This window comes from Lytechinus variegatus, chromosome 12 (assembly GCF_018143015.1).
Source record: "Lytechinus variegatus isolate NC3 chromosome 12, Lvar_3.0, whole genome shotgun sequence".
Classification (NCBI taxonomy): Eukaryota; Metazoa; Echinodermata; class Echinoidea; order Temnopleuroida; family Toxopneustidae; genus Lytechinus; species Lytechinus variegatus.
Window position 1 is genome coordinate 28,833,198 of NC_054751.1, and position 19,468 is coordinate 28,852,665.

Consider the following 19,468-nt stretch of genomic DNA (forward strand, 5'->3'; position numbering starts at 1 on the left):
TTCTTCTATCAAAGTTTCACCCCCTAGTGATTTTCCCAACACGTGATGTCAACATGATATTTTGACATTTTCATGCTATTCTCTTACGTACTTTGATCATGGAAATGAACGGAGAAACGAGGTCCATGCACTGGTGGTTTATTCAAATCTCAATTAATTCAGGCTGGCCTCCATCGACGAGAATTTGTAAGCTGTTGTGCAGCCCTCATTACACCAAACAACATGATAACAAAAAATGCACGACGTCGCGTCGCTTTCAGCTGTAAATTCGATTTCATAAAGGTCAGGTGCAAGTACCCCATTTCCCGACCACATGTCTTGCATGTGGTAGTTGTGTGACGGTTACCTCATCAAAATAATCAAATAAGGATCGATCGTCAACTGGCTTATTGAATTAAAAAAGAGGGACTTTGTGAAAACAACCCTCTTCAATTTGTGCACGCTCACATTGCTTGCTCGCAAATAGGCATGTGCAAACATCACTCTTCATCTAAACAAGTGGCAAAATACAATACATTAAGTAATGAACATCCATTGAAATATTATTTAGAAATTAATTTCATGTGCGTGTGTGTGTGGGGGGAGGGGGGCAAAAAACTGTGCCTACCTTTATTCTCTCTATATCTACATATTTTGGGAAAGGTTTGCGATAAAGAACTCTTTCTGCACCAAACCCTAGGATGTGCAAATAGTAGTTTTGTAAATACGTGCATAAGCATTCAATATGCCATAACTTTCTTATTATATCCGCGCCAAACGAAGTTTAAGTATACTTTCATCAGTTTTCAGTCAACTCTCATGAAATTTGGCACACACATTAGTCTTGGGAAAAGATGTGCAAGACAAGGTTTTTACATTTGACAAAAAATTTGTTGCTATGGTAACCGCATATTATGGCAAACAAAACCTCAGGGAAACTCATTGTGGATCAAACCACTTTCCCAGTTTTTGCTCATGAAAGTTGCACAAACATTGGTCTTCAGGTTAAAACATGTATATTCCCTTTTCCAAATGTTTTTTTTTTGTAATTGTGCATTGTGTTGTCATGGTAACGGCATGTTATTGATAAAACCCAGGAAATCCTACCTCCCCCCGTTTCTTTTACCAATGCCCTTGAAATCTGGCACAAACATTCATCTTGGGTAGAGACATGCATGATGCATTTTCGTAGTGAGTTGGAAACTGCGTTGCCATGGTAACTGCATAGGGCTGGGGGTCTTAGTTTAATACCAGATTTTAATGAAATTTCAGTGCTACGGTTGTCCAATTATCATGCATTAATGAACCTGTTGTTGGGAGTATGTTAAGCTTTTAATGCAAGGTAATCATGAATGTTCAAGCAGAATATGGGCTAGTAAACTCCTCATAAACCGTTGAGGAAGGTGCAAGGTTAAAAAAAAAAGGTTGTCACGATTTTGCACATGCGACATCTAGGACTTAATAAGGGCTTCGGTTTACGGTTACCATTCTAATATTTTTTGTATTCAGAATAATGTAGAGATATAAGGAGTAGGGTTTATTCAGGTTTGGAGGTTAGGTTTTATAGTTGGCTCAATGTGCAGAAATAAAAAAAAATACTGGCGTTGTTACTTACCTTTGACAAAAAGGAAAAAAAATGTCCTATAAGATAGGCATACAAAGGAAGATTATTAGAGTCGTTGTAATATTTTTTTGTAATCGTTTTATAACAAATATAAAATTTTGACAATGTAGAATTGGATTGTCATAAAAATGAGTTGTCTTGAGGATGCTCATTTGTGTGAAAGAAAAGTTGAGAAATCATGTAGAAAAGGCTTGAATGAAATTAATGATGAATATAAATTAATTCATTTGAAAATTGCACTTTTGCAACTCATATTCCCCGTTTGAGTATATAGCTATGGCCTTAACAGGCGAGTTTCTGCTTTAACTTTAAGGGGAAAACCAGCAATCAATTTAATTGTGCAACTAAAGGCCACCGCACACCTAACGATCGAACAGCGACCCGACCCGATTTTGGAATGAAACGTAATAATTTTTTTTAGATATTGAGACATGGAATATATTACTGTGTAATGCTCTAAATTAACTTACGAATACCTATGATAAAATCTGTGATTATGTTATCACCCATAGGAGAATAAAAATTGAATTGGATACCGATTCGTAATATCGTCATAACATTCGTACGATTGGCTACGATTTGAAATCGATTTGGCGTTTACTATAAAATAAACACTTGCAATCAATAGCAATTATTATATTAGTATCCTTACAGCTAATTTGAACCTCAAATAAAAATACATTTTTTATTCACGTTTTCAGAAAAGGAGCAAAATGCGATTTGTTCCCAAATTGGATCGTAGACCAGTCGTAATGTGTGCGGTGACCCTACCTCCAATATCGAACATCGATTTAAGACCTACAATTGACTTGCAAACGATCGAAAGTTCCTGAAACACCAACGTGAAACTTGGGCATACTCACCAGGGCACGACCCATCAAGTACCAATCCAATCGCCGAGGCGTTGTCGAGTCGGAGGGCCTTCGCGAGCCCGAAGGCGAGGGCGGGCATGATGAAGAACTGGCACAGCATACCAATCAGTACCGCCCAGGGCCGACGGAGCCTCTCCCAGATCAGTTTGAGGTCGATCGTTGTCCCCATGGTGACGAAACTGATGACGATGACGGCAAGCATCAGGTAGTTGACGACTGTGTAGACGGGGTTCGGGATCAATTTCGTCTGCGACAATGAAATAAAAAGTCACGTGGGATCATGCATTTTAACTGCTAATCCTATAAAAGTCTATATAATAAAAATGTAAAAACAACATTAAGCCTATCCCTCAAGCGGAGAGGGTAAGAAATATTTAAAAAACGAGTAAATACATTTCTCGTCTGACCTCTTGTTTTCCGATTTTCTTTGAATTGACATAAGATTTCAGAAAGCTGGGGTGATCATAAGTCATAAAAAACAAAAGCCGACCGGAGCGAGAGGAAAAAAAACTGTTTTTTTTTAAGTCTGACTACCAAAACAAATTAGCTCAAAAATTTATACTCGCGCTGCTCGCTCGCAGGGTGAACTTAACTACGCATCTTGTTCAAGACTTCTAAAACTGGACGTCTGATTGTTTACGAAAATGGGTCTCGATGTAAAAACTTAAAGGTCAACTCTACCCCGGGAAAATGCTGACTTGAATAAATAAAGAAAAATAAAACCAGCATATTGCTGAAAATTTCATCAAGTCGGATGTAAAATAAGAAATTTATGACATTTTAAAGTTTCGTTTTTTTCACAAAACAGTGATATGCACAACTAGGTGAGTCGGTCGATGATGTCCATCACTCACTATTTCTTTTGTTTTTTATTGTTTGAATTATATAATATTTCATTTTTATAGATTTCACAATAAGGACCAACTTGACTGAACAATATAGTATTAAACAATGCTAATTCCACATGTTCAGGGAAGAATTAATCGTTGTATCACTTGACAATGAGGAGAAAATTAGAACATTTCATATTTCATATCATAAAAAACAAAAGAAATAGTGAGTGGATGACGTCATTGACTCCTCATTTGCATACCAGCCAGGATGTGCATGTAACTCTTTTGTGAAATTAAGTGAAAATTTAAAATGTCATAAATTTCTTATTTTATATCCGATTTTGATGAAATTTTCAATGTTATGCTTGTTGGATTTTTTCTCTTTTTATTCAAACCAACTTTTTTGGGGGGTGGACATGTCCTTTTAAATTGAAATCTAAGTCCCGCCTACCTCTGAAATATGCTTTATTATTTTCAAGTTGAATCAAGCATAAGTCTTTTAGAGCGAAAATGATGCTAAGATAGCAAAAACATAACAAAGAGGGATCCAATTAAGATGCAAGTATTCGAGCATTCAGTGTTGGGTTTGATGGGCGAGATCACTGACCTAGAGGACCGACGTCCACGGTATGACCACGTGCACATAATTGATATAAGGCATCGAATCTTGCGCGTGCGCCAAGGCTAAAAATATCAGTTGAGGATGAGCAAAGATAAGACAGGAGCTTGAATGCAAACATCTTCAGAATTGCGAAGGGTATCTTTCACATTCTTAAAAAGGCAGTAAAGAGTAATAAGCGCGTCTGGTATTATATCATGGGTCTGTGTTGACTCTTTTTGTAATCACATTTTGCTGTAAATGCGTGCAGAGCTTTCGGGGATAATTCTTATTGATGGATGCCCTATATAATCGTATATATATGGGGATGAACATGACTTTCGTGCGAGATCGTTTTGAGAGAGAGAGAGAGCGAAGCCATTGCTTTATGTCGCTCTAGTTTCCAGCTATTTTTTGTGAAACCTTTCCTGGCCATCAAGTAAGGACTACTTCAATATCAAATGCTTTAGCCGACATTTCTTACCAATGCAACTTTGGTTTTCAGGTCTACATAGTCACTCCACTTAATTAAAAACAACAGGATTGAATGCAAATTGGGGGATAATTTGCTTCAAGAAAAATAGTGAAACGCAGCGCGTAACAGCTGCACTGCTAAAGCCAGGGTAATTATGCTGCATATACTGTAGAGCGCTTAGAGACTTCTGACAAAGTAAGTATTAAGCGCTATATAAGCAAGTATAATTAATTCCCATAAGTACTAAATACTAATATAGCTCTATTTCTCGAGCAATCATTGTTTTTTCTTCTTCATTGCAATATATGATCGACTAATTCGAGAGAAAATTATAGCCTCTTTCTTAAAATGGAAAACTTCAGCGATATTCTAACTGCTGCCAACTCTACATTAGTCCACGATCATCATGATCATGATCACGATCACGATCACGGCGACGACTCTCACGCATTAGTTGCTGTCAACGTCGTCGCAGCTATCATCATCGTGCTTTTCGACCTCCTAATCGTGGTTTGCAACGTCTTCTTGCTCGCTGTTCTACGTCATCCACTTATCCAGGACATCGGCGAGGTGAACATTTTTCTATTCCGGATCATGGCCATCGTGGATATCTTCGGCGGGTGTGCGAGCACGACCTTTCAGCTTTACTCAGAACCAAGTTTCTTCGTACAACATGATGCTGTACCCTCGCCTTGGCTGTGTCTGCTTCTGCTCTTCTTCTGCTTCTACACTGCAAATTTGTCCATCTGGTTGCAGTGTCTGATCACGACTAATAAGTATCTCATGGTGTCCTATCCCCTGCGTTACCTCAACCTGGTGAACGAACGAAGGTTCGCCATCGCCTTATCAATCTGCGTTCTCCTTTCTCTCAACTGCGCCACTTTCTTGCCGATCCCGTCATTCCCTTACACGTCGCGTGCTTTGTACTTCTGTCGCGACGGCATCTTCGACAAACCATCTTTGACCGTCGATCTAGCGATCTTGGTCGCGTGCATCGCCTTCCCAGCCCTGATCACCTCCCTACTCAACATCCGTCTGCTAATTGTGTCCGTATCTCAATGGAGGAAGGTCCACGCGCTGGACTCGATATCCAGCGGAACGTCTTCAGACAACCCTCCAGCAAATCGCCCTCAAGGACCGCGTTTTCGGGGTATCAAGACCATCATCCTTCTCGTCATCACTTCGTATTTTTACGTCATCTTCAGTGCTTTGTTCATCGCGGTCCATCCTCTTCTTGTAACCGATATTCTCCACGCTACGGTCGGCAATCTGTTATATTTGATGTCTCTGAGCAGCTTCTGGTGGAAACTCTTTGTACTTGTCCTGACCAATGGAATATTTAGAAGTGTATCTCAGAGAGTGTGGTCGGACTTTAAGAACATATTCTCACGAATGTAATTATTGTTTCCCCTATAAAGTTCAAATATTTTGAGCAATTTGTGATATCTTATTAAATATTCGATCGAGAAACATATAGTTTATATATTGAGAAAGCGTAGTGTGGAGCGTCGTGGCCCAGTGGATTAGTCTCCGGACTTTGAAACAGAGGGTCGTGAGTTCAAATCACAACCATACGTGACGTAATTTCCTTCAGCAAGGAATTCGTCCATAGTGTGCTGCACTCGACCCAGGTGAGGTAAATAGGTACCGGCAGGAAGTAATTTCTCAAAAAGATGTGTGCACCTGAATAGGTAGCCTAGCTTAGCCGGGTTATAGCAGGGACCACTGGGAGAACAGTTTTCGGAACTGAAGTGGCTACCCTTATTATTATTATCATTATGATTATTATCATCATCATTATTATTGTAGAGGGGCTTCAGGTGGAAAATTGACATATTCATATTGGCTTAGTTTGTCTAAAAATGATGACATTGGTCCTAGTTAAGTGATTGGCTGAATCTGTCACGTGATCAGTCATTTATTTTAACTAATGACTTTGATCAACTAGTCTTCGATATGAGATGAGGATGCATCATATAACAAGGGTCCTGATTCTGATTCTGATGTCATTACTATTTCATAAATCATGTAAATTCATGTAACTTAGCATCGGCGTAAGAATATTAGTACTAACCCTTATTTATTTACTTATTTATTTATTTATTTATATTTACTGGTTTGTTTATCTATATATCTATGTATTCATTCTTGTATTTATCCATTAATCTATCTATTAGATTATACATTTACACAGGTAAAAAGATCAGCAATTAGCTGCTTTTCACCAATGCCCTATATTGTTATGAAACCGTCCTCACGCCCTCGACTATGCAGGCTTCGGGCGTGTTAAAATTGTTAGAATTTGGCGCGTATATCTGGAGAGATTGAAGAGCGTCATCATTATACAACTTCTACTACTGTTACAAAGCTATTTTAATGGTGTTTTCTCACCAATGCCCCCGATGATCTGCAATATTTGTATACTGGCAAAGTGTATGCTTGATTTGACTTTCCAACAACATGGAATCAGTACTGAGACTCAAAGAGTAAATTCAACTTGATTTGCCATGATCATTAATTCACTTCTTTGATGAGAACTGGTCAGCTTCAACAGTTGAATAGACCAAGTAGAGAGAGATATTCTCTGAGAAGTATTTAATGAGAAAATAATAGAAATATATGTACATGGTAGAGCTTAATGATAATTGTGGTGATGGTGGTGGTGGCAGTGGTAGTAGTGGTGGTGGTGGTGGTGGTGAAATGATGATAAATGATCAGCTGCCACTATAGTTGAAGAAATCATTGTAGATAAAGAACTATTTTCTGAGAAATCAACACGTTTAGAAAAAGAATGAGAAAATGTTACGGTAGCGCAAAATTATTTTGCTTGTGTGATGGTGGTGGTAGTGGTGGTGGTGGTGATGGTGGTGGTGGTGATGGTTGTGGTAGTGGTAGTGGTGGTAGTAGCGATGGTGCAGAGATGATGTCGATGGTGATTTTGAGATTGATATTGATTCAAGATTTGGCTGACAATCCTGGTATAGTTCTCCGATGTCCAGACGGTGATTTCCCAGTATTTAGTCAGTGGTGTTGGCATGCCAGTGCCTTTTCTTTGTTGACCTCGATGGGGGCATGGATCCTAATATAGAAGGATCCATGATGGGGGTAAGCATCATGTAGTATTACGTGTTACGTGGGGGCGTCGTGGTCCTGTGCAAGACTCTTGTTTTTCAATCTGATGGACGTGGGTTCGATTCCCAGCCATGGCGTGTTTTCCTTCAGCAAGAAGTTTACCCACATTGTGCTGCACTCAACCCAGGTGAGGTAAATGGGTACCGGCAGGAAGTAACTTCTCAAAAAGCTGTGAGCACCGGAATCGGTAGAGTACCATAGCCGGGTTAATATAGTCTGCTGGGCAAACCCTTCACTCGAGTTAAGGGTCTGAATGTGCAGCCTACTAATGCCTTGTGTACTGAAGGCCCTCTCACTCTGTATTGGAACAGCAAGTTTTGTATGTGCTAGTCTTTGCGTGGAGGCACACTTGTTGATCAAAGTTCCAATCAGGGTCTGTGCCCGTGGTTAATACGGGAGCGCCCTGTGCACGTAGCAAGGTGGATAGGTGGGCTATATACAAATCCTATATTATCAACGAATGTCTGCTGTATTTGTCAGAAAACCTTATGCTTGCTATTTGAACTCTTGATTTGATTTATATATGGCAGTGATTGTAATTTGTACTAAGTAAAACCCTGTGAAAACTATTGATGTGGAAATTTATGGTATTAGATTAGATAGGAAAACTGAGTATCTTCTGTGATTCTTGGATCGAAATTATCAATATCGACCATGAAAGATAGTTCAAATTCGAATGACAAGAGAATATATATCTTCTTGTCAGTGGAACATTGGTTTTTATCATGATCATTTCATAATTGCAGAGAAATTTATTGAAAAGGATACGAAAGTTTCGTTTTCATCAAAGTTGCATTGATTTTAAAGAGTGAGATAAATCGGACATTTGAGTCCATGATGATTTGGTCAAATGTGGATTTGTACTTGATAGTATCGTACTTGATAGTACACAGCAAACACTGTGGTGTTAACCGGTGTACATAGAGGACCACACCAGTTATCTTACACCGCGGTGTTAAACTGGTGGTGTTAGTTTTACACCTATAGGTGTTATTACGACACCAATGGTTGTTACATTTACACTCTTTGGTGTTATGTTCAATCTCTAGGGTGTTATTTTAACACCTCAGGGTGTGGTCCTCTATTAACACCAATTGGAGTCAGTTTTAACACCACCGTGACAGTTTTTACAGTGTATAGCATAGTTTAATGTATGATTGCATGCATGCATGTATTGATTGATTGATTGGTTGATTTATGTATCGGAATTGACTTTTTGCAGAATGGAAGATTATTCCGCATTTTATTATGATCCCCTTTACTCGCGCTCAAATTAATGATTGGGTCTTATAGCCTCTTCTGATTATTACTTGCCAAATAAAATCATTAAATCTTTGCGTAACTCGCAAACCAACTAATGATGGTTGATTAAGTTACGGAGGTTTACTATGATGTTACGTTGTGTCTTCATAACAAACTGATTTTCGAATGAATTTATGTTTACAAAAAATGTAGAAATTTGTGAAATGGAAGAAAATGAATGTTTATTACAATTGAATTGAGTTACGGTGTGTAATGGTTAAAACGAGAAGCAGATTTTAAGTATATATTTGTGCTGTTGCCCGGAGTTAGTGATGTTGTTCTCATGAGCTTGCTATTTACGCTGTACAAATGCCTATTATCATTATCATCATTATTATTATTATTCAATTATATGAATCTGTAGGATGGAGAAAAATGTTTTCAATGTTGAAATGAATATGATGTAAATGAATCTAGAATCCTTCATTACGGTGCTATGTTATGGAACGCTGGTCGTTGAAAGGAAATATATCTTTTGATATTGTTTTGGTTGATTTTTGAAATTCTATATGGAATCCTTTCCTATATCATAGTGCTTTGATGTTGATTGATTCTTTGCATTCATTGTTTTTGTCAGGCTCTTTATTGTATCGCTTTGAATATCTCGCTTGACTTTGATGACAAATAAAAATGAATATAAACTGTACATCGGGCTGAATGTAGAGTCTTTCTTGGAGTGCTGACGCCCCTCCATCTAACCCAGCATGATTAATGCCTAACCTTGCAACCGATCTATCTAAAATGTGTCTTCAACACTATGCTAAATCATGCTCGCATTGTAGATTCCGCATAAATATTACTATCATACCAGTAATACTATAAAATTAGATTTTTCTGCAGCTAGTCGGACATTATTTTGTATACAAAATAATGTCCGACTAGCTCGAACCCATTTTTCATGGGTTCGATGTACATCAAAGAAACTGCAGATCGTCGATTTTTTTTATCAGTATTAAAGAATTTCATATACCTGTTTTTTTTATTTAAAAATATGTAAAAACATTTGATATGAACATTGAAAACTTAACGATCGAAATTCTGAATGACCATGATAATAGTATCAAAACTGAAATCGAAATTCGAGTCGTAATCGAGCCTCTCTGCATACATGGTATAGGGATAAATGCCAATTTGATATCAAATCAAAAAGACGCCACCATCGGCTGCAACCTGAAGCAAGTTTGAACTTTGCTCCGACCACAAAGCTTGCAGCAAAGCATAATTCTAATTATGATATTCCTATATAGCATCAAGCCGAGCTTAAAAATATAATAATTTTGAAGGTATTCACGAAATGACTCTGTATTTCAATAATCAAATAATACGAGCGCGAAGAGCCGGCTGAAACTTGTTGATGTTCGGAGAAAACTGAAGATTTCAAGCACTTTTTGTCCTTATTTGTAAACTGTGTCCGCATATATTATCTCACTAAACATATCATTTGAAAGCGGAGAGTCAGCTGAAATTTTACATCGGCCTACACTAACCCGAGAACGGAACGATTTAAGCTTTGTTCTTCATCATACGTATGCCAGTAAATACACTATGCCAGCGCAAATCGTCGACTGAAATTTTTGGAAATACGGACCTATAGCAATGGTACATTTAATGCACTGTTTGTAATCATGAAAAGAAGGTTAATCTAATTAACCGAATGCAAGCGCGATGCACGAGATAGTTTCCCTTTTTTAAAAAGCACACGACAGGCTATTTCTAGATATCAAAGAGAAGTCGTATCTCTAATCAAAGAATTCTAGTGCGTAGAACGAGCTTTGTTTTTTTTTTTATATTCAAACCTGAAAAAAAAACATCATAACCACTTTCTGTAATCATAAAACTTTAGGTTCTGTATCTCACTAAAATACGAGCTCGAAATGCAAAGTGAGGTTTCTCGCTCCCGAAAAGGAACGCTGTATTGGATGACAATCACGTAGGAAAATTAATATGCGGATACGTTTGTCATTAAATATATCAGGACAAGACTTCCAAATATCATCAATCAATTAATCGATTTATTGATTTACTACTTAATTTTAGGGACATCGCACATTGTGTCCCCATCTATAAATTTATTTATTTATTTATTTTTTTTTTGGGGGGGGGGAGATTGTCCCCCTGACCCTCACCCTGGTATGACGCCCGTGCCGCCAATAGGGAGGCTCGGTCGCTTTCGCCCGATCCTCCTATATATCTTAGCAATTATTTCCTTTTCTAATTTGTTTTGTATAAGAGGAGACATGCAGTGGCTTCTAGGCCCAATCTGCAATTTTGTTCTTAAAAATAACAACTGATATTTTAATGTTTTCTTTCCTTTTTTTTCCTCTTGCTATTTTCTTTCTTCTTCTTTCTTTCTTTCTCTCTGTATACTCTTCTTTTCCTTCTCAGTTTTCCGTTGTCTACTAGTATTCTACATTCCTTTATTATCTGTGTCTATCTCTTCTACTTCCTGGAAGGGGTTAATTAAGCTAAGCAAGCAGCGTGAGAAAGAGACCGTTTTAATCAAGGACTCTTTCATATTTTAATTTCTTTACCCCGTTCACTATTCTTTTTTCATGCGTGTGGTGGTGCCGGATCATTTCGACAAGGTCTCTCCCCCCCCCTTTATCTTCATTTTATTTTACCTTTCCTCTCTGCCTTCCACTACGATTCTTTTTTTTTTTGGGGGGGAAGAATAGGGGGTGGGGTAAGGCCCCATCAACCCTGGCAAGCTAAGTGAGACCTGTCCTTTATATCAGCCTAATAATGGACAGAGGCTATCCATTTTTGTCTCCCATCCCCTTTTTTCTTCTTGATTTCAGTGTGGCTTCTTTTGCTTTCCATTCTTTTCCTTTTCCGTCGTTTTTTTTTACCGCCATTTTCTTTCCGTTTCCTTATTTCTCTTTTTCTTCTCTCTCATTTTCCCTTCCTTTTCACCGCTACCTACCTCTACCTCTTTTTTCTTCCCCTCTCCGTCTCCCCTCTCTTATTTATTATTGTTACTATTATTCTTTCTTTCTTTCTCCATTTTATCGTTATCATTATTATTATCATTATTTTAATTATTTATTCATTTATTTATTATTGTTATTTATCTATTTATTTATTTTTTTTGGGAGGGGGGCAATTCCCCATCAGCCCTCATGCGTGCCTGGGCATTTCTATACTCACAATATCCAATAACACCCTCATTTATGCCACTGTTTGTAACAGATCTCAACCCCTCGCGTCAAGAAGCAGGTTTCAGAAGATTAGACATGCAACAGGTCACCAAAGTTAAGGCAGAGTTTGACCAAGAGGGGAAAATATGATATTTCCTGGTCCCTTTGAGATAAAAAGCACATCAATATGAATTAATTTTGACAAGCGTGTGCCGATTGAAAGGTATTGGTATCATTTTTAATACACTAATGATGAGAATCAACCTGAAAGATGAGAAAGGGCAAACAAAGGTTTTCGGTAGCGTTTAACGTTATGTTCTAAGTAGGCCACAGCAGCCAAGCTTTGTACTTATATTTTTTTTATTCTTCAACTTCGTCTTCCTCCTCCTCCTCTTGTTCTTCTATTTCATCATCTTTTTCTTCTTCTTTTACTTCATCATCATCATCATCATCATCATCATCATCAACATCATCATCATCATCATCATCATCTTTATCAACATCATTATCATCATCATTTTCTTCTCCTTCTTCCTATTCTTCTTCTCCTTCTTCTTCATCATCATTTTCTCCTTCTTCTTCTTCTTCTTGCGAATAGAAAACATAATTCTCACAACTGGTAATATACACTACAATATATCCGGTATACATTTCCACTGGATGATTTAACTTATGCTTTAGTGGATTATTTTTTTTTCTTTTAATAAAGATCCCATTTATCTTCTTCCTTTTTTCCTTATCTTCTTGTCATCACCGTAATAGGATAAATTAGTTTGAATTATACACAATTGAAATATTGGGCAACATACTGCCCACTGTGTGGGGGTAATGTACATGTATGTTGGTAAAGAATATATATTCTGGCCAATTATTATCAAATTGAGCGAATTTATTACCCAAATATTAGTTTTTATTACCTAGTTTGGACAGAGTTTAACAAATAGTTGTGTTGACAGCATGTTGCCCAGGGTTGGTTAAAAGTTGGGCATTTTTGCCTAACTATTTTAAGAATGTAGTGATGATGATAGCAATAACCATCATTATTTCTCTCCTCGTTATCATAATTTTCATCTTTATTATTATCACTAGTGTCATTATATCATTATTTTTATCATCAGCATCATCGTCATCGTCATAAATATTATTATCATCTTCATTTATCTTCTTTTCGTTTTCTCTTGTTCTTTTTAGAAATCTTTTTCTTAACGTTCAGTTTTCTTTTCTTTTTCCATTTTAAGTATTAATTATACCGGGATCACAATGAGCTACAGCTTCCTGGCGATTTCCCAAAATATGACTTCTTGCAAAAAAAATCACTCAAAATCTGTAAATCAATCATAAACGAATGACTTACAATCCTTGCAAAATTCAAGCTGAGAAATTTTCAATAGAATGGGTATAGGCCTATATGGAATATAAAAATAGGTCGTATCGATCATATTACATACATATTCATTAGCAGAATGCCTCCGAAAATTATCATGATATTAAGCCAGCATCCCCTTTTTCTTTTAATACTAATTTTACTCGTTATAGCATATCAAAGATTTGAATATTTGACTCGACATTTAGATCTTATCAAGATAGCAAATGATATAAGCTTTCACCCCGATGTTGTAAGGTGATATCCCTTCTGTAGCCAAACATCTTTCATTCAAGTTATCCTTTTTCATTTATGTTTTTGACATTTTTACCTATTTTGTTTTTCTCTCGAATTGACACAATTATTTATTAGCCGAATGACATAGGACAAGAAAACGTTGAATGTGCCACTGAAATAAAGAGGGAATGTAAACTTGGTAGATGATGTGGAGATAGATAGATATATATATATAGATAGATAGATAGATAGATAGAGATGATAGATAGAGATAGATAGATAGATAGATAGATAGATAGATAGAGATAGAGAGATAGATGGATAGATAGGTGGATAGAGATAGGAGATGCAAGAAATGTATATTATGGCATAAGAAGTTATTGAAATATAGTAGAAGCAAGAGGAGAGGAAGAAGACAGCGAAGAAGAAGAGTAAAAGTGAGAAGAAGCAGAAACAGAATGAGAAGAAGAATAAGAGAAACAGAAGTAGAAGAAAAGAGGGATGAAAAGCAAAAGAAGAAGAAAAAGAGGAAGTCATTAGAGGAAGACAAGAAAAACGTAAAGAAAAGACGGGAGAAAAAAGAATATGAAAAGAAGAAGCAGAAGAAACTACAAAGCACCAATAAAAACAAACGAAGTGGAAATATGTAAAGAGAAGGTTTGAATAATAAAATTTGGTCATTTACGATGTCACCATACCTTAACAGTCACCGACCCGATGTTGAACACGTACTCGTCGACCGTCATCAGCACCGACATCTCTGAGATCGAGATATGACTACCACGAAGATTGAACGTCATCGTTTTCGGGTACTCGTCTGATGGCGTCAGGGTGAATGCGACGTCGGATGCGTTGACGATCTCAAAGTTAAATTCCCTTTCGCTCTCGAAGGTGATGATGACAGTCTCCGTACCGTAGTAGTATAAGACAGTGAAATTGACTTCAATTTCTTCACCTTTTTAAAACAAATTTTTACATATAAAGATAAATTTTAAAATGATATATTAAAGGGATGCTGCGGGCTGAAGATGTTTATTTCTCAATGAATAGAGTAAAATTCACAAAGCAAACTGCTGAAAATTTGATCAAAATTGGATAACAAAGTTATTGAATTTTAAAGATTTGCATTATTCCGGTGAAACAGTTTTTGGCATGTCTTCATAAATATTTATTAGGTGGGCTGATGATGTCATATACCCACGTGTTCTTTTGTATTTTATTACATGAAATTACTTTTATTCAACAATTTTTTACCAAGAACTAACACTTGGATTGATAACTGATTGAGTGCATTAGTTATTTTCTTGCTGCAACTGAATTCATGATAATGGAGACACATCATTTACACATTTATGAAGAAAAAAATCATGTAATAATATAAGAAAAAGGAAAGTGGGATGTGACATTATCAGCCCACCTAATGAATATTCATGAAGATATGCCTAGAACTTTTTTACTGGAATAATGCAAATCTTCAATAACTTTGTTATTTGTTATCCGATTTGATCAATTTTCATTAATTTGCTTTGTGAATTTTACTCTATTTATTTGGATCTAATTTGCAGCCCGGAGCATTCCTTTAAGATCCGTGATATTTTTACATAGCTCTTTCCCCGATCATTTGCTATTATTTGCAAGAAGATACATTTACTATAGCATTAAACATGTTAAATGTATCTTATTGCAAATGACGTTGAAAATGAATACAAAAAATAGGTACAATTAATATGAAGATACTTTGGTGAGCAGGAAACAAAAACTTTGTGAAAAAATCACAAATAAAATTTTAGGAAATATTCATTTCGTCTTTTGAAACATTTTTTTTATTTGTTTGCCTTTATTTCTGCAATTTTTAAAACAGTGAAGTTGATTCAAATATATCGACTTTTAATGAAATGATTTCACATAGCTAACAATGATATTATATGAAGATGGAGGCCCGAAAAGATGGATGATAATTCCTGTCCCCTTGGGCAACTAACTTATTTTATAGCTGTAACGACGTTGATAAAACAGTAACAAAGCGATGAAGGCACCTTAGAAGGAAACACATGCAAGCACCTTAATATGAAAAATCTTATCTGAAATAATCGAAATATGTTTGCATAAATAAATAGATATAAAAGATTGGCTACAATAAACGCGTCAAACATGAAAAATACAAAACAAGGATATGAAAATATATATATATATATATATATATCGTGAATGATTATACACTAAACCCCACAAAGTAAAGAAATACTTTGCTAAATAAGATGTTGTAATGGTTTGAATTTATTTAAAATCACAATCGATGGGGATTTACCAAGGAGTTACTATGCTAGGGGCCGTTTAATAAAGCTGTTCGTAAGTTAAGAGCGACTTTAAGAACGACTGGTGATCCTTTCTCACGTGCAAAACCATCCCCAATAAAGATTTTGGTATATACCACGTAGGCTTATATACCATTTACCGCAAGAGATGATAACCAGTCTTTAGAAAAGTCGCTCTTAACTTACAGTCTTTAATAAAGTCGCTCTTAACTTACGAACAGCTTTCTCAAACACCCACCTGTGGCCCGTTTCATAAAGCTGTTCGTAAGTTACGAATGACTTTACGCACGACTGGTGACCATTTCTTGTTCTAAATGATATCCCTATGTAACTGATATTGCGCCTGAGAACAGGTTCCAGTCACGCGTAATAGGTAGTGCTTAATTTTACGAACAGTTTATGAAACACCACCCAGGTAACTTCTTGGTTTTTCCCATTTCCCACTCTCAATGACCAACCTTCGAAGAGATAGATGTTTTCCGTGCCAAAGGTATGGTTGATGAGGGCGAGCTGATCGGGTGATGCCGGGGAGGCGTCGACTGCCGAGGTGGGGGTGGGGGCACCTAAAAATATCATCAGGAGGAGGGATGTTGTCACGAGCAGTGGGGTGAGGTGATAGGCCATCCTTGGTGGCGATGATCGACTCTCATATCTATTTGGAAGGAAGACACAGAGAGAAAGAGAGTTAATATGGTGATGATGATCATCATTTTCTTTAAAGTCTCGAGTTAGCAAAGCGAGAGAGAAAAAAATTGATCTATTTTTGATAGATTTAGACAAAATATTCTGAAATTGATTTATACCATTTTTCTTTTATTTTCTTTTTTTAATCCTTTTTTCTGTTTTTCTCGGTGGTGATTTTTTTAAAATGATTTTTACATGTATATATTTATTTTTTAATATTTTTTTATTTATTTATTTTTTATAAGTTTTATTCATTTATCATTATTATTATTAGTTCTAATATTTTTATTTTATCGTCAGTTCATCCAATATCCACATGGTCTAATTGCCAATTCGTCCACTCACCATTTCGTCTAATAACCAGTTGGTCTATTAGCCATTTAGTCCATTACCATTTGGTCTAATCATATTAAGTGTTAATTGGGCAAAATAAATGAAACTAAACGAGTATTAGACTAACTGGTTATGAGACGAAATGGTCATAGACCAACTGGTGATTAGAAGAAGTGATGATTGGACCAAATGATTATTGGATCAAATTGTTGTTAGATGAAATGTTGATGGACGGACTGGCATTAGACTAAATGAAGGACGACCAAATGGTGAGTGGACGAGTTGGCAGTGGACGAATCGACAATTTACCATGATTACCACCACCACTATCGCCATCATCACCATCACCATCTTCTCCATCATCATCATCATCATCATCATTATCATCTTCATCACCATCATCATCAGTATTATCATCATCGTCATCATCACCATCATCATCATTATTATCATCACCATCATCATCAGCAGCAGCATCATCAACATCGTCGTCGTCGTCATCATCATCATCATCACCACCACTATCACATCAATACAACATCATCATCATCATCACATCCGTTTTCAGGGACCGTGCTGGGGCAGTGGATAACCGTCCTATCATACATTGATGTATTGAAAATAGAGAAAAGGAGGAGGAAAGGCGAAGAAAGAAGACGAGAACAGAAAATTATTGAAATAGAAAATAGAACGGTCTGTATTATTCTTGTTACACCCCACGGATTGGAGGATGTGCATACATTGTGTGTAGGAATGACTGATTGATTCTAATGACTGAGGTATAAGTACAATGCATGTCTTAAGCTTACTATGAATATTATTATTACAATTTTTTTATTACTCCCTTTTTGTTTTGCTGCAGGAGTGTTTAACTTAATCATATTATCTTATTATATCTTATCATAATATATATTTCATTTTTGTTTTATTATAAACAATGTGATTTCTATTCTCTTTAATTCGATATTTGTATTCATGTCCTGTGATGAACACCCCTATATATCCATATATATATTCTTTATTTTCTATTACTTTGTGAATCTCTTATCTTCTGTTTATCATTTTGATGGTTGAATAAATGAATTGAATTGGATTTCATTAAATTTGGGTAGTTCCCCCCCCTATCAAAATACTCTGGCAGTAGTAGTAGTAGCCTCTACCGTCATTGTCATAGTGGAATTGGAATTGCATTTACTACTTATGTATCATTTACAGTAAGTAAAGATTAAGACAGAATAGAAAAAATAAAACAATGTTTTTATTGTGCCATATTGGTGGTGGTAGTGAACGTTTTTAGTGTAAGGAAATGAGATTTATTTTTTTTAGTGTGAAAAAGGTCTTGTCTACAGTTTCTCTTATGCCAGAGGTCGTTGAAATGAATACGATTAGTGCTGGAGAATGAGGTTCAATTTTGTAGTGTGAAGGTGGTCTTGTCTATAAAGTCTTTAATGCCAGATAAATGCGTGCCTTACTCTATTCATCCCAGGATAGGCTTTTGTATTTGGGAGTTTCCAGGAAGGTGCAAATATGCAAATTAAGATTGATCATGTTCCGTCCACGCAGCCATGTCAGCTGAACATTTATTAGGAAAATGCACTTGAGACAGACACACCCAACCAGTTAGAAGAGAAGGACATGGCATGCACGCGGGCATGGGTCCTCAGCAGATTTTCATCAGAATTTCTTTAGTGTTGCATCATCAAAAGTTCTGGAAGGAGAAGAACCTGTCCGTGACAGAGTATTTCATCTATTGTATAAAAGCATCTTTAGTTGTAATACATCAAAAGAGATGAGTTGCCTTTGGAGCTCGTTTTTGTTATTAACAGAAAGAAGTGGCCTGCATGTTGTTATTGTGATTTGTTTGGTGTCACATTTATTGTCCGTCTTATCGAAAAATGAGACAAATAATTTACTATAAAACAAAATTTTGTTCACATTCATCATGAGTAAGTAAATTTCCTTTATCATGAATCAGGTCATTAATAAATCTAATCCCATATTCATACAATGATTGAAAAAATACAGACTTATTCTGTATTTGAATAGCATTGTTTCTACACAAAGAACAATGACCGGGGTAATAATATGCTGTAACGCGCTTTGGGCCACTCTGGGAAAAGCGCTTTATAAAAATTGGCTATTATTATTATTATTATTAATAGGTCAGCTTGAATTAACAAAAAGATGAAATACGTCTTTCCAAAATGCATTAACAACTTCATGAGATGACCGAAAATATTCATTCCCAAACTCTAATACAAATGGCTTGATTAAAAATGACTTCTTCAGATGAAAGACGTCATCATATTTTCCTAAAATCATTCTCTGAATCCATACTAAGTTTTAAAGACATATTTGAAAAACCCAATTAAGTGTCGATATCGAGTAAATGTCGAAACTTATGAAAAATATATATATGGGAGGCGGAAAACGAACTGAATCACTGTGACCGACCCGCAGGTCTCTCCTACCTCCATTTAACGTCCTATCCGAGGGATGGAGTGTTTTCCTATGTAACATAGCCTGCATCTATGGAACAGGGGCGAGACGTTTACACAAAACGCAGTGGCTTCAGCCGAATCAA

At 36.4% G+C, this 19,468-nt stretch overlaps 1 protein-coding gene across 1 annotated transcript in view; it reads right to left on the reverse strand.

Annotated features, from left to right (window-relative positions):
- Positions 1-19,468, reverse strand: part of LOC121425400 (ileal sodium/bile acid cotransporter-like) — a 62,890-nt gene that overhangs the window by 21,566 nt on the left and 21,856 nt on the right. Inside the window, exons 2-4 of the mRNA XM_041621444.1 lie at positions 16,326-16,519; positions 14,251-14,507; positions 2,467-2,722 (exon numbers count right to left, since the gene is read on the reverse strand). Of these exons, the coding sequence (XP_041477378.1) occupies positions 2,467-2,722; positions 14,251-14,507; positions 16,326-16,491 (679 nt within the window). The 5' untranslated portion in view covers positions 16,492-16,519. The remainder of the gene's footprint in view (positions 1-2,466; positions 2,723-14,250; positions 14,508-16,325; positions 16,520-19,468) is intronic.